The sequence below is a fragment of the Cicer arietinum genome, chromosome 6, assembly GCF_000331145.2.
Source record: "Cicer arietinum cultivar CDC Frontier isolate Library 1 chromosome 6, Cicar.CDCFrontier_v2.0, whole genome shotgun sequence".
Taxonomy (NCBI): Eukaryota; Viridiplantae; Streptophyta; class Magnoliopsida; order Fabales; family Fabaceae; genus Cicer; species Cicer arietinum.
Window position 1 is genome coordinate 59,627,307 of NC_021165.2, and position 20,987 is coordinate 59,648,293.

At 28.0% G+C, this 20,987-nt stretch overlaps 4 protein-coding genes across 5 annotated transcripts in view; all 4 read right to left on the reverse strand.

Annotated features, from left to right (window-relative positions):
• Nucleotides 1-1,954: 1,954 nt before the first annotated feature.
• Nucleotides 1,955-17,440, reverse strand: LOC140920883 (aspartic proteinase 39-like). Its single transcript, XM_073369868.1, has 7 exons — nucleotides 17,050-17,440; nucleotides 16,656-16,785; nucleotides 16,019-16,112; nucleotides 15,857-15,917; nucleotides 15,326-15,397; nucleotides 15,162-15,242; nucleotides 1,955-2,235 (listed from the first exon to the last, which is right to left on the reverse strand). Exons 2-7 carry the CDS (start codon nucleotides 16,664-16,666, stop codon nucleotides 2,162-2,164), a joined length of 393 nt encoding a protein of 130 aa, XP_073225969.1. The 5' UTR covers nucleotides 16,667-16,785; nucleotides 17,050-17,440; the 3' UTR covers nucleotides 1,955-2,161.
• On the reverse strand, nucleotides 2,177-6,271 carry LOC101515312 (aspartic proteinase 36-like). Its single transcript, XM_027330359.2, has 8 exons — nucleotides 6,140-6,271; nucleotides 5,339-5,566; nucleotides 3,909-4,068; nucleotides 3,313-3,386; nucleotides 3,100-3,193; nucleotides 2,936-2,996; nucleotides 2,400-2,471; nucleotides 2,177-2,316 (listed from the first exon to the last, which is right to left on the reverse strand). Exons 1-7 carry the CDS (start codon nucleotides 6,208-6,210, stop codon nucleotides 2,425-2,427), a joined length of 735 nt encoding a protein of 244 aa, XP_027186160.1. The 5' UTR covers nucleotides 6,211-6,271; the 3' UTR covers nucleotides 2,177-2,316; nucleotides 2,400-2,424.
• LOC113783900 (uncharacterized) lies at nucleotides 6,823-8,836 on the reverse strand. The gene is made up of 2 exons (XM_027330351.2): nucleotides 8,035-8,836; nucleotides 6,823-7,395 (listed from the first exon to the last, which is right to left on the reverse strand). The coding sequence occupies exons 1-2, from the start codon at nucleotides 8,530-8,532 to the stop codon at nucleotides 6,823-6,825; spliced, it is 1,071 nt and encodes a 356-aa protein (XP_027186152.2). The 5' UTR covers nucleotides 8,533-8,836.
• Nucleotides 17,441-18,446: 1,006 nt separating the features above from the next.
• LOC140920882 (uncharacterized) overlaps nucleotides 18,447-20,987 on the reverse strand; it is a 7,101-nt gene continuing 4,560 nt past the window's right edge. For both annotated transcript variants that reach the window (XM_073369866.1, XM_073369867.1), the window contains 6 exons: nucleotides 19,937-20,066; nucleotides 19,513-19,586; nucleotides 19,300-19,393; nucleotides 19,138-19,198; nucleotides 18,608-18,679; nucleotides 18,447-18,524 (listed from right to left, as the gene is read on the reverse strand). In XM_073369866.1, the coding sequence (XP_073225967.1) occupies nucleotides 20,007-20,066 (60 nt within the window). In that variant the 3' untranslated portion in view covers nucleotides 18,447-18,524; nucleotides 18,608-18,679; nucleotides 19,138-19,198; ... (1 more) ...; nucleotides 19,513-19,586; nucleotides 19,937-20,006. The remainder of the gene's footprint in view (nucleotides 18,525-18,607; nucleotides 18,680-19,137; nucleotides 19,199-19,299; nucleotides 19,394-19,512; nucleotides 19,587-19,936; nucleotides 20,067-20,987) is intronic.

Here is a 20,987-nt window from a genome sequence, read left to right on the forward strand (position 1 = left end):
TACCATTTCATCATTTCCGGAGATAGTAAAAAGATTTTTTATAAGTAAAAGTTTTCCGGTAACTTCCAGAAAACTATTTAGAAGAATTCCAGTATACAGAGTGTTTTCGAAAAACTTTTTACAAGTTTTTCTATATAGAAAGTATTTACTGGAAAACTAAATAAAAAAACGATTTGCAATATAGAATAAAAAAATGTGTATTACCGAAAAACTTTCTTCAAATTTTGGGTTTTCGGAAAAGACAAGTTTTCCGGTACACACATTTTTTTTTTAATTTACTTTAATTAATAATTAATATACCATAAATATTTTTAAATAATAATACACCATAAATAATTAATATATTATAAATACACCATTAAATAACTAATACATCATAAATAAATAATACGTCATAAATAATACTCTATAAATATATTATAAATAATTAATACACCGTTAGCACACCATAATAATTAATAATTAATAATTAATAATTAATACACTATTAGCTTACCATAATAATGAATAATTAATACACCATAATTAATATACCATAAATAATAATTAATACCTTTGGGATACCCTCACATTCACCCTCCTCGCTCCTCATGTCACGTTGAAGTGTATTTTTTCTAGAAAACTTAAAATAAGTTTTTCGGTAGTTCCGGAAAACTTCAAAAATGATTTTTGAAAGTGATGTTCTGTGCCAAAAAACTTTTTTCAAATTTTCCAGAGTTGAAGACGTGTACTAGAAAACTGGAAAAAAGTTTTTCAAGTTTTCTGAAATTTTCTTTTTTGAAACTCGCTAGTTCTGAAAATGTTTAATGAAAAAATAATCATTTTTACTATATATGAAGATATTTTACTCTTTTACTTTATATTTAGGGAGTACATGGATAAAGGCCACGGTAAAATTTTCTTTGCAAAGGCATGTGAGTCCAATACCAATTTTTGGGCTTGAAACATAGATTTGGATGACAAAGGCATGTCTCTCCATTACCCAATTTTTGGGCTTGAAACATTAATTTTGATGAGTTTGAAGAACTCTAATTACTTCTAATTTGATGGTTTATACTTTTATTGAAAAAGTAATTAAGAATATTTTTTTGAACTAAAATACTTTCTGGACTTATCATATTAAAAATGTCATGCACATAACACTGAAGATTAAAAATTTAAAGGATTTAACTCTGAAAAAAAATTAAATGATTAATACAGTTCAATTCAATAACTAAAAAGATTGGTGCATGTATGTTGTTTCAAATGCGTTTCTTCTATCTTTGTTTAGTCTATTATTTGTTTAATTTCAAATTATGTAAATAATGAATATATTCAAGTTTATTTGTAATATGATTTTCTTATCATATTCCAAGTGTATCTTTTTATTTATATAATTGAAAAATTAGTTTTAATTATTTTCTTTTACATGAATTAGCAATGAATTATATTTGCAATTACGTACACTTTTAATCCAAAGATTAATAATAGACCCTCTTACTCTTCTACATGTTAGTTAGGATATTAAATATTAAAATTTTGTAACTTTTATTAGAAATTGTGCATTTTTCATACTCAAAAATTGTATATTTAATTTTTTTAATATATAAATATTATTTGTAGAATTCTTATCAAATACCCTTAGGATACATCTTAATATTTCCCGTTTTTACTATCTTTTATATAAACATTAGATTTATTACAAATACACTAAATTAAATCACATTCAATTAAATCCATATTAAATTATATTAACCTGTCAATATATAAAATTACTCCTACTCTAATACGAGGTGTGCAATTCAGTGATTAACACAAGAAGTTGTATATGCCCATTACACATTAACAAGTAAAATTCATTTGCTTTACTTTATTATATTAAATATTTTTGAAACACATTTAGACACTATCCATATTAAATTGAACAATCAAGTAAAAACATGACTGGATTAAAATAGACAGGAAAAAAATAATATAAAGTTGAAAGAATTACTAGGCTAGGCAAGAGGTAACTAGAACTAGACATAAGGTATAATGAAGAGTATCCTTAACTTAATAGAAAACAACAACCATATATACAACATCACAATTGAAGTCACACATGTTACTTGTAGATTTTAAAGATATGAATATTACATAGATTGAACATTGAAATTAAATTACAAAAATGTTACCATGAACATTATATTGTGTGCATAAAAAGAGCCACAATAATTACAGGTAATAACTTTGACAAAATCCCTAACTCTGAACTGATGATGGAACTCGATAGCTTTGATCTAGGATTATTGTTCTTGTCTTTGCCCAGGGTCACATTTACATTTACAGGCATAGAACCTAAAACAAGTTTTCAATTATAAGACAAAGAGAAAGACTGTATACTACTTGTTGGAAATAAAAGTTCTAAGGGGTGAACTTACAATTATAATTCGTCCATCCTATTTGCTAATTAGCCAAATCGTAGACAACGATCTTATCTTTTAAGACAAGATCTGCAAAAAATAAGACAATACTTGGATAAATCAATTATTATCATCAGAATTACAAAGGTCATAGCAAAATATTACTGAATCCTTTTTGAAAATTGGATTTTGTGACAAATGGAAAACAAACAATAAATTTAAATATCTATTAGAAATCATTTTGAAGGATGATTATGAGAATCCAACCATTTTTTTAACACTCAATCAATGCGTTTTTCAATTTCCATTGCAATGGGTTTAGTGAAATTGTATAATGTAGTAAAATTAGAATCTCTAATGAAATTATGTCACGCTAATTATCTGCGCCAGATACATAACATTTTTAGAATATTTTACCATTTATAAAAGTTCCCATTTAATAGGACAAAAAAAAAAGATATTATTTAATAATCAAATGAGAGAATTATAATTTTTTTTTCTTCCAATTAATAGCAGAGTTTATACAATCCGTTTAAATTGGTCCATCATCTAACCTCCTAATATTTGGTGTCCGCTTTCCACTTTCTGGAAACCTATGCACCACAACCCAGCATTCTGTTAAAGCAAAATGACAAATTAGTGACATACAATTCTAAACAATAACTTGTATGCAAAAAATATAACAAACAACATAATAATAAACATAATTTATGCTTACCCTGAAATCACTCTGCACAAGATATTGTGCTGGTTTTACATCCATGGATGCTCCACCCGCAAAGTTAAAGCTGACTAAAGGAAACTTATCTACACTGAATATTTAAGAAACACAAAAAAGTTAATGAAATATTTAGAAATCCTAACTGAACAAGCTCTCTTTTCATGTGAAGTAAATAGAGATCTTAATAACAACTATTATATTTATAATTACCTGGTTGAGACAAGACAACACGGGTTTCCTGCTAAAACAAAGGGATGGCTAAATTGTGGCACCATAGAAGTTATCTACAAAGCAATTTAGAAACTGAACATCAGTATATATTAAGGCTGTTACAATTCTTACAATACAACATAAATAAGCAAACCCAATTTTAAGAAAATAAAAAATAAGAATTATGTAAAAAAGAATGTAAACTTCAACATGGTGTTCAATAGTTTGTTGAAGTATCTTAAGACATACAAGTCTCCATTAAATTATTTCGTGATTTTAAACAAAAAACAATCATCGACTAGATCAAAGAATGGTTCAAAATTGATCTATATATCCAACATGATAAAACTTAATACAGGTCAAATAAGACAAGAGTGCGAGAAACTTAATACAATTCAATGGAAAAAGGTCAATCGGTGATTTAACGAAATAGACTAAACATGAGACAAGCAAACCAAAGAGTAAGAAAATATTCTCATTATTTTTTTGCAACGCAGAATTCCTCATCATGAAAAAGTCAAATGAGAAAAATATGTCAGACAAAGTTCAACATTCCAATGTTTTGAGCATGGTACAAGAAATCTTATTGCATTGACCAGAGGATTATAGACTTCCGAAAAAAGATACGCCAGTGTTGTACCACTGTCAATAGTAGTTCCCCTGTCTCCATATTTGGCTGGTAAAAATGCAACTGGATCAATTGAGAGGAGCTGTCCATTGACAGCAATGCTCTCAAGATTTATGTAATAATGACACCTAAGATTTAATTGAAAACACAAAGACTGGTCAATTATACCGCAAAATAAGAAGCATTTTAAGTAGCCAGTAAGTAATATCAACTAAGAAGCATCTGACAAGAACAAAAACAACATAAGAAGCTTCACAGGGTAATATAACAACATAATTAGTAATATAACAACAAAATAATAATCAAACCATTATTTCACAGGGTGGTATCAAATACATGGATCAAGTAAATCAGTAAATTCAGATTCAAGATTGATATTTATTTTTACATCTCCTTCAATGATTTACTCTATATTTTCCTCTTTATATATCTCTAATTACTAGACTATCATTTATATTTTGTTGTTTTTAAAAATCTTCTCAATACATCCAAACTTACTTATATGACATTCCATATATTCACCAACTTCAGTCACAACAATTTGTTAAGGGAGGCTTGTAGGTTACTTAGCTTTTTTTGTTTAACATGTTACTTAGTTTAAGGAAGGCGTGAGATAAAGCAATAACTCATGGAGAACACCACACACATACAATGTTAGATGGCTTTCAACTAGTTTTCAAGTTTCAAAAACTGAACATGCAATTTCAGGCCACAAGTAACAAATATCATCTAAAATTATAATTCATTTTCGTCCAACTATCAATTCTTGGGTATGTTTCTTTCCATTTAGCAAATGGAAAATATAATATGAGCTTTCTTCCTTGTCAGCAGAACCCTAGTAATGTTGATTAGATTAAATCACAGATAAAATAGGTGTATCCGAATCGACCCTAATTGTGGTGAATATCCAGTTCAATCATATTTCAGGTGTCACCTACTGGCTACTATTATAACTCTCATTTCCTCTTCTTAGTAGGTGGCTGAACAAAAACAACATAAGAAGCATTTTAAGAACCCGACTATTAGTAATATCAACTTTTACATTCAATTGAAAAACCATTTAATTCAATTAACAATTTTTTTCCAAGACCAGATTCATTTAATCATGTTTTAAACATACTTGCTTGTGGGGTGTCATGTCAAGTAATTTTCAAGCAATCAAATTTTGTTTCCTATATTTCAACCGAGCATATTGTAACTCTACCAAAAGCAAAATTGATAAATTTTATAATTATTGATTTTCAATTGAAAATAATCTAATTGTACAATTTTTATTCTATAAACTCCTTTCAAAAATGTCTTGTATGCTTCTTTATATAAATATTGTGCAATATATGGAAAAAAATGACCCATAAACTACAAAAAGAAAATGAGAAAATAGTGCAGAAGAGAACATACTTTGATGGAGCAAGTGGACTATAGACAATACTTGGCTCCACAACTGCACCAAGAGCTAGAATGCCTCCCCCATTGCCATCTCCTTTCAAGCAATGAGAAAAAGCATTCGTTATTATTTCACGTGTTGACAATTGAGACACAACAGACAGAGGGCCAGGGCCAAACCCAAAGGTTCCATCAAACAATGTTGGTGTCTCAATCAAACCTCCACCAAGATGAGTACCACACCTATTGCAAAAACAACACATCAATAAAGTTTTATTTCAAAACAAAATCCATATTTATTTATCAGTTTTCAAAAGTCAAATTTGAGTTATGTATCAGAGCAAGATACAAAATACAAGGGGAACCTATTCACATATTTTCAATGCAGCATCAATGAACTCCATATACATCTATGAACTGTCTTTACATATCATACTTGAGTTACATAAATCTTTTTTTCACCAAAACTCTACTAGTTTATATATTCATAATTTGTAAATAATTCAATGCCAAAATTCATATTAAGTATTAGTATTAACAAAAACATTAGAATGAATGCAAAAACTAAGAGAGAAGATAAGAAAATCCTATTATTTACCAATTCTTCAATTTATTAAAAAATTAACCTATTGACAAAACTTGCATAACCAATTTAACTCCCCTAACACTCCCCATTCCGAAATTATCTATAATTGAGTCCTATAGTCTTTTAGCATAAGCTCCCTTGACCCGCCTATCCAAGTCTAATTTATATATGTTCCAACATACACACAAATTTATAATTGTCCAAAATACACAAGCATAACGGTTTCTCACCCAAAAGAGACAGTGGCTGAAGAGTTAACACTTGAAGGAGAAGGCTGCCCGAGGATCATATCAAAATGCATTTCATCAGTGACATAAACACCCGAGGTAGTACTATTATCTTGATAACCATAGGTGTATGTGCACTGTTTAACAGGAGGAAGGCATCAAACATCCACACCTTGAACCCCGAAAGGGCATAGACGGTCTGAGCAATAAATCATCGCAGCCGTGGATGAATCTATCGTGTCAAAGAAATTGAACTTAAACTGCAGAGTACACAACATAACATGCAACAAATATTAAGCTTCAAATAAAAATATTGGTTCCCAAGGCAACAAAACAAGTACCATATCATAAGTAGTACTACAATTAAGTATGCATAGTAAAAAAGAAATGATGAAAATTGAAACTCCTTACCCCAACTCCATTAGATCGAGGGCAATTATCACATTAATTGCAACTAACCCAGAGAAGGTCGCTACATGTATCAATCAACACAGTATATTCTCTTGGTGGAGATCCGAGCTTGACTATGGTTGAATATGTAATATTATTATCAACATCTAAAAATAAATAAATAAAATTCATTTCCCTATCTAACTATACAACACAACATAAGAGAAAGAAAAAAACAGAAAAGAATGTGAGAATAACGTGGGAATAGAAGAAACTAAAGTTATAAATCAAAGAGTTTATGGGAGTTGCCTTGGACGGGGAAACTCGCAACCATCGTGTTTGATGTCAAGGTCAAGCTTATTAGTGAACACTTTGATGACTTCTAATTTATTTAGAGACCCCAATTCATTTGAGCAATTTTGGAAAGATTTATTATAATAACTTTTTATCATTCCATCCTCACCAAAAGACATATTATCTGAATAAAAGATGGTGGATCTTTTACATGGATCATGGTGAAGTGGTCTAGTATTAAAAGTATATGTTTTTGCCCACACATTTCCTTGCTTCCACTGCTTGAATGTTTCTTGCACATTAACAACATCTGGCAAAAACATATGACTAGGGAATACTTGAACAGCATAACCCCATGAAACAGAAATTGTCCATGAAAACCATTTTTCGTAGCAAATTGTTTGTTGCAACATTCTTTGAGAACCAACATTTACTGCTTTGAATAAATGTTGGAGAGCTTGTGTTGTTGTCATGTTTGGAAAGATTGGATCTGTGAAATCAGGATGATGTAGAGATAATAAGGGTGTTACTGGATGTGCAGCTAACAGGCCAAAGATATTTCCAGTCAAATCAACCTATGTCATTTCATAATAAGAAAAGCAATACATTAATAAGAAAATGAAACAAAGAGCAATTTAGATTCACAATAGTTGTGACTACAATGCAGTTAAAACATCTGAATCCTTTTGTTAAAATTGGACGGACCAAATTTTAAAATTAAATTTCAATTATTTTTTAAATTAAATTTCAATTATTTTTAAATTAAATTTGAGATTGAAATCTGAACCATTCCGATATGCTGCAATGCAGTCAGAGGAAGCCTACTACAGCAAATCTCAATCCAAAAAGAGTGCATTGAGAATTTTTAATTTTAGTAATCATTTTAAAATTTCAAAAATCATTCAAACTAAGTTTTGTATAATTTTTGTATAAGTCACAATTTAAACCAATTTATTAGCACGAATCTCAAAGAAATTAATGAAATTTTAAAGAGATTTATAAAATTAAAATACAAAATGATTGTGTAAAAAAACTAATGTGATCAAGAATTTTAAATTTTATAGATCATCCCATAATTTGTTAATCTTAAAGATAAAATTGTACTATATCAACAAATTCATAAACTAAATTGACCATTCCACCAAAAACAAATTACTTATAATTTTTTAGCATTAATTTCAATCTAATAATGAATTAAATTAACAATATCTCACCTGGTGAAAAGCTGGTACATGTATCAATCCAACACCAAGTTCAGCCAAACAAGAGTACACCCTACCATCACTTCCATAAAGATGATGATACCTTTCCAAACAAGAATCAAAAACCTTAGCCAAAACATTAGCCAAAGAAGAACTAATAGCAAAACCAGCACCACCAAAAGCCATTCCAAAACCAAACAACCTATTCTGCTCATAAATCTCAGAGTGTGCACCAATATAGTACCAAAGCTCATGATCATATTTAGAAAGTGTCTTAACCAAATTCTCTGGCAAGAAAATTGTGTCATCATCACCAAACACATACCACCTCACATTTGAATGATTCAAAGCAACTGTCTCAACAACGACTCGAGCCACGCGTATCGCCGATCGAAGTCCACCTTTAAAAGTGTATCGAAACCGCGACGTGTCTCGAGATAAACAAAGAGGAGGAAGAGAAGAAGGGTCATCTTCATTACTAATACTATCCATAAAAACACAACCTTTCATTGCATTGTTGGTTTTCCACCATAGTTTCACATAATCTTTTCTTTTTGTCCATGAACTCTTGCTTGAAGCAATTCCAAACACAATGTGATCTAAAGTGGTGTTGGTTGAAATTGTTGACACATCTTGTGATGATGAATGATGCAAATGTTGTAGTAGCTTTGAATTTGAATTTGATGAATGACATAAAAGCCACAAAATGAAGATGTGACTAAAATGAAATTAACAAAAATTGTGCTTTGGTGTGTTTCTTTAATAACTGCATGTTAATTAACAATGGGTATTGGGGAAATGAATATTATTTTGAATCTAGTTATGTTCTTAAGTTGTAAAGAACTATATAAATTGTTTATAAAAAAAGAACTATATAAATTAAACAAAAATATAATTAAAAAAAGTGCCACCGCGATTAACGGTGTGAGAAACATGAAATGTGCCTAGTTTTGACGTTTGAAGTAAGTTATAATTTGATGTGTAAAATTAAGGTAAGGTTGGTGTATGAGAAGAAAATAGTGTCACTTCCAATTAGATCTGTACGGTTGTGTGGTGAGCATGGTCATTGGATGTATTGACTATATAGAGAAGGGCATCAAAAGAAATGTTTAGGTAAGTTGCTTTATTCCGAGTGGTGGTTGCATAGGCTTTGGCATGTGATTGTGTTCCCTCGTGAGTCACTAAAAAACAAAAGCCATGGAAAAGGAATTGAAATGGAATCTTGTAGTACATTGCCATGGAAAAGGAAATGGAATCTTTTAGCCATTATATGTCATGCGCATCATTTTCTACCTTTTCCCTTCATTATTTGTCTTAACCGATAAAAAGTTGTTCCAATCAAAATTGAACTTAGTTAAAATGTGTCTTTGTAATATTTTAAATATTTTTTGTTTGTAAATGCGATAATTATTATAAAATAGATGGAGTAATTCTGTTTCTTTTAGATTTTTTTCAAAAAATATAGTCACTTTGTTTAAATATTAAAGTTATTTTTAAGATTTTTTCATTGTTTATTATTGATTCTTGAAAAAAGTAAAAATTTGCTTAAAAAATTCAAATTTCCTTAAAATGAAAATTTATTTTCAGTAGTTTCTAAAAAAAATATTTCTTATGGATAATTTTTTTTTAAAATTAAATAATTTTTATCACAATAAATAAACATAAAACAACATTTTGTTTTAAAAAAATCTCTAAATTATTAATATAATTTTTTTTATAATTCATAATAAACAAACAATATACAACTCATACATATTAGATTAAAGTGTGTCAAACACTTATACAATATTTGTTTTATTAAAAGAAACACAAAATTGATATATATAATTAGATTCAATTACCTATATGTATAAAAATACATATATAATTACACTCAATTAACTTTTTCTTTACTTTAATATTGGTTGTTCATGATTTACAACAACTCTAATAAGGTTTTGGTTTGGCCAATGCATTAGCAGCCACGCGAAATAGGTGTCTATTGGTTTTATACACAAATTCAGGCATGATTGCACAATTCTACTAATGGTTTCACATGTTTGTTACGGCTTTTTTATGCTTTTTTCTTCATTCTTATTTTCCTTCAAATTGTAAGTAATCACTTTCCTTTCCCTTTTCCTCACATTTTTCTCGTCATATATCTTTGTCCACAATAATTTCCCAGACTGACCTGTTCAAATTTGTCTTTACTTGTAAATTATTGCATAAAAGTAACGCTAATAAATTAACTCTGGCATCGCATGCTTATTTGCCTTCTATTAACTAACTCCCAAAAAAAAAAAAAACAAATAGGTTACGTCAATGAAGCAAGATGTGTATGTGTATGTGAGTTTGCGTATATCTTTGAAGACTAACTACTCGCTCGGTGGAAACTGGTTCAAGCCCTTATAGATCATCATGCATGTTTAGATGCACTAACGTCAAAACGCATTTTTTTCCTATTATAATTTTAAAAATATTTTCATTTTCTTTTAAACAAAAAAGCGTGCAACGTCACGAAAGAAATACCGATCATGTTCTATATATTGGATCCGTTTGTATATGATTTCTTTAAAAACGATTTTTTTTAATAATTTTAAAAATAAAGTTTTAAATAAAATTTAATTTAAATATTTCATCTATTTGTTATAATTTTTTTTTAGATAATAAAATTTTAAAAATAATTAAAATAAAAAGCTATTTTGAGAAACTCTTCTTAAAAATCACTTTAAAATATACTTTTTCCCATCATTATTATAAGCAAAAAATAAAACTAATTTTATATTTATTAAGAAAATTAGTTTAGTGCAATTAATTTTCAAGAGTTCATGTCAAACATAATTCGAAATTATTAAATTGTTTACTGGAACGTCAAACATTCAACTATCAACACTAAATATTTTTTATTAAAGTAAGGGTAGTATATTATGAATGTTAACATTAAATGAATCAAAAATAGTAAATTTTTGCTTATAATAGTGATGGGGTCACTGTTTTGCTTATAATACTACAGAGAGTATATATTTTTTAATAAAAAACATGATTTTTATCATGTTAAAATATCTAATAATGAATATTTAAATTATTAGATTCAATTTAAATATTTCATCTATTTGTTATAATTTATTTTTTTAGATAATAAAATTTTAAAAATAATTAAAATAAAAAGTTATTTTGAGAAACTCTTCTTAGAAATCACTTTAAAATATACTTTCTCCAATCATTTATTATAAGCAAAAATAACTAGTTTTATATTTATTAAGAAAATTAATTTGATGCAATTATTTTTCATTTACTTGCTAAAAGATATATACTTGATTTACGTACAGGAAAATTGTATTATTATAAATATAATAAATTTAACCACTAGAAAACTACATTACTATATGCTGCAGTTGCAGAAATATAGTAAAACAGATGCAGAAGTATTGTTCACGTGTACAAAAGTTGTGCCAAATAAGTTTTAAGTTACTTTTCATATACTTGCTAAAAGATATACGATGCATTTTGTATAGCTTTTACTTGATTTACGTATAGAAAAGGAAAATTGTATTGTTGATTCATAACGAAAGGAAATATAGAAGAAAATAGATACAATAGAGACAAGAAGAAAAAATATGTCTCACATAAAAAATACTTGAAATAAATATTTGTCATTAATAAATACAAAAATATGAGAAGAATATTTGTTATTAAAAGATAAAATAACACGAAAAAAATATTTGTAATTGATACATAATTAAACTTTAAAGAAATAATTGTTATTGATACATCAAAAAACATGGGATGAATATTTGTCACTAATATATGAAAAAATACAGAAGAAATATTTGTAATTGTTAAATAGAAAGAAAAAAAACATGTAACATATTTAAGTAAGTGATAAATATAAAAAAGAACACAAGACAAATATTTGTCACTAATACATAAAAAAAACACGGGAGAAATATTGATCATTGATATATAAATCATGGAAAAAATACTTGTAATAGACAAATATTAAAAAAATGTGACATATTTTGTCCCTTATAAATATAATAATAAAAAAAAGGGGCAAATATATAGCACACATACTTAAAAGACAATGGAGAAATAGTTGTCATTGAAACATAAAAAAAACACAGGGGAAAATATTTGTAACTAGTAAAAATAAAAAAAATACGTCACATATTTTTGTTACTGATAAATATATATAAAAAAAAACATGAGACTAATATGAGATTAATATTTGTAACTGCTACATAAAAAGCACGAGGAAATTTTTTATCATTGATACAACAAAAAATATGTCAAAATTTTTGTAACTAATAAATATAAAATAAAACATGTGAGATATTTTTATCACTGATAATTATAAAAAATAAAAATAGACAAATATTTGTCACTGATACAGATAAAACACATAACAAATATTTGTCAATAATAAATATAAAAAATCATGAGACAAATATTTATTACTGATAAATATTTAAAGAAAACACGAGACAAAAATTTAAAAAAATATTGCACAATGTTTTTCAATGATAAGTTATAGGACAATAATTTGTTACTGATACATAAAAAACAATAGAGATAAAATAAGAGATAAAAAACAATAGGATTAGGTCGTTGTCAAATATTTCCCACTTATTATGAATTGCAATTTTATTTTATCATCATTAGTTATAATAATTTAAATCATTTATCTATATAATAAATAAGAGATAAAATATTTATTAATTTTCTTTAATTAATATCTAAGAGAAAAGTATAGTAAATTTTACCAGTAAAATACAAAATCAAATATAAATGACTTCACTTAAAACAGTTTTTTATTTTAATACAAGCATCAATTTTTTATTTTAATCTTAATGCCAAAAATTATTTACGATAACAGATCATCTCTGATTTGAGATTCTAAATTCATGAAACAGTTAAATAGCAGTTGAGACAACCATAGAATAATATAAACTATTTGAAAAAATTAAATACTAGTGTTGGTGGAAGCAAACAATATTACAAAGATTAAAAGATGAAACATAAAGTTAAATAGTTGCAAATTAACTCCCGGAATATATAAATACAAAATTGTTAGTATATTACATATTTACATACAAAAATTGACCCTGTACACATGTTAGTATATTAAATATAAAATTTTTGTATTAGATATTGTGTATTTCTTTTAATAAAAAATTATATATTCTATTGTTTTTAATATATATAATATTATTTGTGGAATTCTTAACATGTATCCTTAAGACTCATAGTAGCATTTTCCTTTTTCTTATTATCATGTATATAAACATTAGATTTATTATAAATATACTCAATCAAATCATATTCAATTAAATGTGTATTAAGTTATATAAATATGACAATACATAAAAATTACTCCTACTCTTACCAAATTAGTGTGCATTTCAGAGTGTAACACATAGAGTTGTATATATATTTGGCTTAATAACTCAATATAAATGACTAATTTTACTAATTTAACAATTAATTATTGGCATAATATATTTATGGTCAAGTACAAATTTTTATATAAATTTAAAATTCGCAGTTATATAATTTAGTCATCGGTATTTATAAATATTTTTTAAAAACTTCTTATTCGTCGATTTGAAATTATTTAATAAAGTATCAAATTGTTTTAAAATTTTATAAAAATTTGCAGAGTTGATCTATTCGATGAGAACTTTTAATTTGACAGTTGGATTAATGACTTTCATCTTTTATATTGAATTATTAGTGGATTAACTCATAAAAGAGTTACTCGTGGAGTCGATGTATCCATATATATATATATATGAAACTAAATTCATTCAAAATCTCATGATTCGTCGTGTATGCCTTACTCCCGATTGTTTTATCCTTCCTTCGTTTCGTTTTTTCTCACGTTTTTGTCCATAGTCTTTTTGTCTTCTTGAAGAATATCAATCTGCTCTTTTCAACCAACATTGCTTTACCTATTCTCTTTCAGTGGAGATATATGAATATTAGCAACAAGCATCAATTTTTAATTTTAATCTCAATGTCAGGAATTATTTACAAATGATCTTTGATTTAAGATTCTAAATTCATGGAAGAGTTAAAATAGCAGATGGAACAACCATAGAATAATGTAAACTACTTGAGAAAATTATACACTAATGTTGATTAAAGCAAACGAGATTGCAAAGATTAGAAGATGAAACATGAAGTTAAATCTTTGGAAACAATTGTGGAAACCTTTCCAGATAAGAGACTCAAATTCAATTTTAATCCAAAGATTAATAATTGACCTCACTTTTCTACATGTTAGGATATTAAATATTCAAATTTTGTATTGTGTATTTCTCTTACTCAAAAATTATATATTTTATTTTTTTAATATATAAATATTATTTCTAAAATCCTTATATATACCCGTAGGATACATGTTAATATTTTCCCTTTTTATTGCCTTGTATATATACATTAGATTTATTACAAATACACTATATAAAATATATTTAATTAAATCCGTATTAAGTGATATTAGTCTGGACATAAAAAATTACTCCTACTCTTATCAAATTAATTTGCACCAACTTATTATTTTGTATATAGAATATCACAATTATTTTTCTATTACTTAGAGATTAATTTGCACCAATAAAGTAATTCTTTCAACTTTCTATTATTTTAAGACAAAGAGAAAACTACTTATAGAAAACAACAACTATATATACAACATCACAATTGGAAAGTATCCAATAATTATAGATTTGCACCAATAACAGAGTAACAACTTAATAGAATTGTGACGTTCTATCAACATGTTACAAGATAATAGAGTACCACCACGGTGCAAATTAACATGTGGTACACTATATAAAATTATATTTAATTAAACCGTATTAAGTGATATTAATCTGGACATAAAAATTACTCCTACTCCTACCAAATTAATTTGCACCAACTTATTATCTTGTATATAGAACATCACAACTTAACAAAGTACCAATAATAGAGTATCCATTAACTTAATAGAAAACAACAACCATATATACAACATCACAATTGAAGTCACACATGTTACTTATAGATTTTAAACATATCAATATTACATAGATTCAATATTGAAATTAAATTACAAAAATGGCATAAAAAGAGCCACAATAATTACAGGTAATAACTTTGACAAAATCCCTAACTGATGGAACTCGACTGCTTTGCTCTAGGATTATTGTTCTTGTCTTTGCTCACGGTCACACTTACATTCACATGCATAGAACCTAACACAAGTTTTCAATTTTAAGACAAAGCGAAAGACTATATACTACTTGTAGGAAATAAAAGTTCTAAGGGGTGAACTTACAATTATAATTCGTCCATCCTATTTGCTGATTAGCCAAATCGTAGACAACAATCTTATCTTTTAGGACAAGATCTGCAAAAAATAAGACAATACTTGAATAAAATCAACTATTATCATCAGAATTACAAAGGTCATAGCAAAATATTCTTGACTTCTTTTTGAAAATTGGATTGTTGTGACAAATGGAAAACAAACAATAAATTTAAATATCTATTAGAAATCATTTTGAAGGATGATTAGGAGAATCCAACCATTTTTTTAACACTCAATGCATTTTTCAATTTCAATTGCAATGGGTTTAGTGAAATTGTAATGTAGTAACAAATTAGAATCTCTAATAAAATAATGTCGCGCTAATTATTTGAGTCAGATACATAACATTTTTAGAATATTTTACCAATTAAAAGAGAAGATAAGAAAATCCTAAAAAAAAAAAGATACCATTTAATAATCAAATGAGAGAACAATAATTTTTTTTTCCAATTAATAGCAGAGTTTATAAAGTCTGTTTAAATTGGTCCATCATCTAACCTCCTAATATTTGGTGTCCACTTTCTACTTTCTGGAAACCTATGCAGCACAACCCAACATTCTGTTAAAGCAAAATGACACATTAGTGACATACAATTCCAAAGAATAACTTGTATGAAAAATATAACAAACAACATAATAATAAACATAATTTATGCTTACCATGAAATCACTCTGCACAAGATATTGTGCTGATTTTACATCCATGGATGTTCCACCCGCAAAGTTAAAACTGACTAAAGGAAACTTATCTACACTGAATATGTAAGAAACACAAAAAAGTTAATGAAATATTTAGAAATCCTAATTGAACAAACTCCCTTTTCATGTGAAGTAAATAAAGATCTTAATAACAAATATTATATTTGTAATTACCTGGTTCAGACCAGATAACACGGGTTTCCTACTAAAACAAAGGGATGGCTAAATTGTGACACCATATAAGTTATCTACAAAGCAATTTAGAAACTGAACATCAGTATACATTAAGGCCGATACAATTCTTAAAATACAACAGAAATAAGCAAACCCAATTTTAAGAAAATAAATAATAAGTATTATATAAAAAATAATGTAAACTTCAACATGGTGTTCAATTGTTTGTTAAAGTATCTTAAGACATACAAGTCTCCATTAACCTTAACATGCAGAGTACACAACACAACAGGCAACAAATATTAAGCTTCAAATAAAAATATTGACTCCCAAGGCAACAAAACAAGTACCACATCATAAGTAAGTAGTACTACAATTAAGTATGCATAGTAAAAAACAAATGATGAAAATTGAAACTCCTTACCCCAAGTCCATTAGATCGAGGCCAATTATCACATTGATTGCAACTAACCCAGAGAAGGTCGCTTTCTGTATCAATTAGCACAATATATTACCTTGGTAGAGATCCGAGCTTGACTATTGTTGTGTACATACTGAACAAAAAAAAAGCCATCAATTATTAATGAAATCCCACTCCCTCTTATTCCATACAAATAAAATGAAATTAAATTAAGATTTTTTTGGATAAGTTGAATATGTAATATTATTATCAACATCTAAAAATGAAAAAATAAAATTCATCTCCCTATCTAACTATACAACACAGCATAAGAGGGAAAAAAAAAAGAATAATGTGGGAATAGAAGAAACTAAAGTTATAAATCAAAGAGTTTGATGGGAGAGATCATTGGCTCTACCCAAACATCGAGTTGCCTTGGACGGAGAAATTGACAGCGCCATGCAATATTTTTGAGTTGCGAGCTCTGTCATGAGCTCCCAACGTCTCCATCTCAATACGATGGTTGTGCGGCACGACCTGATTTAAAGGGAGGTAACTGGTACCCATCATGGGTACAACAATGATGGCCAAACAGCATGCCAAAAAGAATTGGTTAATGTAGAAATGCATTTTCGTGTAAGGTTAGAGAGTAGAAAAAGAGTGGTGGTAGAATTGGAGTGAAAGTTGAAATATAATAGAGTAGAGCAAGAGAGAATGATAATGTGAATGATTATTAAGATTAACATTGGAGCTATTTATACTACTCAATATGAATGAATTAAGCTAAAATAAAGAAATGAACAATGTAAATGTAAATAATGCAGTGCTCACATGAATTGATCCCTCACCTTTCACTTTGCAGCTCATCATATTAGTAAATTTGTTCCTCAAACTTCAAATTAACTAAAAAACAGAATGATCAATTGATGATAGCTTTTAGATATGAAGTCAAATTAAGAAAAAGAGATGAAAATGATGACAATAATAATAAACATTATGTGTAAAGAGATAATGAAAGAAAAGTAAAATTTGGTATGTTTAGTAAACTGCCTGATTTTAATCGAATCATCACTGATGGACTTACTCTGCGAATCCATAGCATCCCAATTAGAAGGAATCCATTTCTTAATCCCTCACTTCCAAATAAAGTTTTAACTCACATATTTTCAATGCAGCATCTATGAACTCCATATACATCTATGAATTGTCTTTACATATCATACTTGAGTTACATAAATCTTTCTTTTACCAAAACTCTACCATTTTAAAAATTCATAATTTGTAAATAATTCAATGCGAAAATTCATATTAAGTATTAGTACTAGCAAAAACATTAGAATGAATGCAAAAATTAAGAGAGAAGATAAGAAAATCCTACTATTTACCAATTCTCCAATTTATTAAAAAAATCAACCTATTGACAAAGCTTGCATGACCAATTTAACTCCCCCCAACACTCCCCATTCCGAACATTATCTATAATTGAGTCCTATAGTCTTTTAGCATAAGCTCCATTGACCCGCCTATCCAAGTCTAAATTCTATATGTTCCAACATACACACAAATTTATAATTGTCCAAAATAAATAAGCATAACGGTTTCTCACCCAAAAAAGACCGTGGCTGAAGAGTTAACACTAGAAGGAGAAGGTTGCCCGAGGATCGTGTCAAAATGCATTTCATCAGTGACATAAACACCTGAGGTAGTATTATTATCTTGATACCCATAGGTGTATGTGCACTGTTTAATAGGAAGAAAGAGCCACAATAATTACAGGTAATAACTTTGACAAAATCCCTAACTCTGAACTAATGATGGAACTCGACTGCTTTGCTCTAGGATTATTGTTCTTGTCTTTGCTCACGGTCACATTTACATTCACATGCATAGAACCTAAAACAAGTTTTCAATTTTAAGACAGAGAGAAAGACTATATACTACTTGTAGGAAATAAAAGTTATAAGGGGTGAACTTACAATTATAATTCGTCCATCCTATTTGCTGATTAGCCAAATCGTAGACAACGATCTTATCTTTTAGGACAAGATCTACAAAAAATAAGACAATACTTGGATAAAATCAACTATTATCATCAGAATTACAAAGGTCATAGCAAAATATTCTTGACTTCTTTTTGAAAATTGGATTGTTGTGACAAATGGAAAACAAACAATAAATTTAAATATCTATTAGAAATCATTTTGAAGGATGATTAGGAGAATCCAACCATTTTTTTAACACTCAATGCATTTTTCAATTTCAATTGCAATGGGTTTAGTGAAATTGTAATGTAGTAACAAATTAGAATCTCTAATAAAATAATGCCGCGCTAATTATTTGAGTCAGATACATAACATTTTTAGAATATTTTACCATTTATAAAAGTTTCCATTCAATCGGATAAAAAAAAAAGATACCATTTAATAATCAAATGAGAGAACAATAATTTTTTTTCCAATTAATAGCAGAGTTTATAAAGTCTGTTTAAATTGGTCCATCATCTAACCTCCTAATATTTGGTGTCCACTTTCTACTTTCTGGAAACCTATGCAGCACAGCCCAGCATTCTGTTAAAGCAAAATGACACATTAGTGACATACAATTCCAAAGAATAACTTGTATGCAAAATATAACAAACAACATAATAATAAACATAATTTATGCTTACCATGAAATCACTCTGCACAAGATATTGTGCTGATTTTACATCCATGGATGTTCCACCCGCAAAATTAAAACTGACTAAAGGAAACTTATCTACACTGAATACGTAAGAAACACAAAAAAGTTAATGAAATATTTAGAAATCCTAATTGAACAAACTCCATTTTCATGTGAAGTAAATAGAGATCTTAATAACAAATATTATATTTGTAATTACCTGGTTCAGACCAGATAACACGGGTTTCCTACTAAAACAAAGGGATGGCTAAATTGTGACACCATAGAAGTTATCTACAAAGCAATTTAGAAACTGAACATCAGTATACATTAAGGCCGATACAATTCTTAAAATACAACAGAAATAAGCAAACCCAATTTTAAGAAAATAAATAATAAGTATTATATAAAAAATAATGTAAACTTCAACATGGTGTTCAATTGTTTGTTAAAGTATCTTAAGACATACAAGTCTCCATTAACCTTAACATGCAGAGTACACAACACAACATGCAACAAATATTAAGCTTCAAATAAAAATATTGACTCCCAAGGCAACAAAACAAGTACCACATCATAAGTAAGTAGTACTACAATTAAGTATGCATAGTAAAAAACAAATGGTGAAAATTGAAACTCCTTACCCCAAGTCCATTAGATCGAGACCAATTATCACATTGAGTGCAACTAACCCAGAGAAGGTCGCTTTCTGTATCAATCAGCACAATATATTACCTTGGTGGAGATCCGAGCTTGACTATTGTTGTGTACATACTGAACAAAAAAAAAGCCATCAATTATTAATGAAATCCCACTCCCTCTTATTCCATACAAATAAAATGAAATTAAATTCAGATTTTTTTGGATAAGTTGAATATGTAATATTATTATCAACATCTAAAAATGAAAAAATAAAATTCATTTCCCTATCTAACTATACAACAAAGCATAAGAGAGAAAAAAAACGTGAGAATAACGTGGGAATAGAAGAAACTAAAGTTATAAATCAAAGAGTTTATGGGAGAGGTCATTGGCTCTACCCAAACATCGAGTTGCCTTGGACGGGGAAATTGACGGCGCCATGCAATATTTTTGAGTTGCAAGCTATGTCATGAGCTCTCAACGTCTCCATCTCAATACGATGGTTGAGCGGCACGACCCAGTTTAAATGGAGGTAACCGGTAGACATCATGGGTACAACAGGGATGGCCAAACAGCATGCCAAAAAGAATTGGTTAATGTAGAAATGCATTTTCGTTGAAGGTTAGAGAGTAGAAAAAGAGTGGTGGTAGAATTGGAGTAAAACTTGAAATATAATAGAGTAGAGTAAACCCAATAGGGTTGAGTCAAGCCCTTAGAGTTTGCCGCCACCGCCTATGGTCACCCATGTTAAGAAGAAGAAAGAAGAAATCACGGGTCACCCACTTTCACCCAAAAAAAAAAATTAAATAGAAATGTGTAAATAAAAAAAAATGTAGGGTTGAGATGTTATTCAACTTTAAAGTAAAAAAAAAATTAGAATTCATCCAACACTAATAAATAAATTTATATTTATCTTTTTTTAATATTTATAATATTGGAAATTTAACAATTTTATTGTACCATGTGATGTTAATATTTTCTTTTTGTATTTTATTGAGAAAAGACATTCGTATTTTTGTTTTTTCGAGCCATTTGTCTTTTATTGTTTGGGAA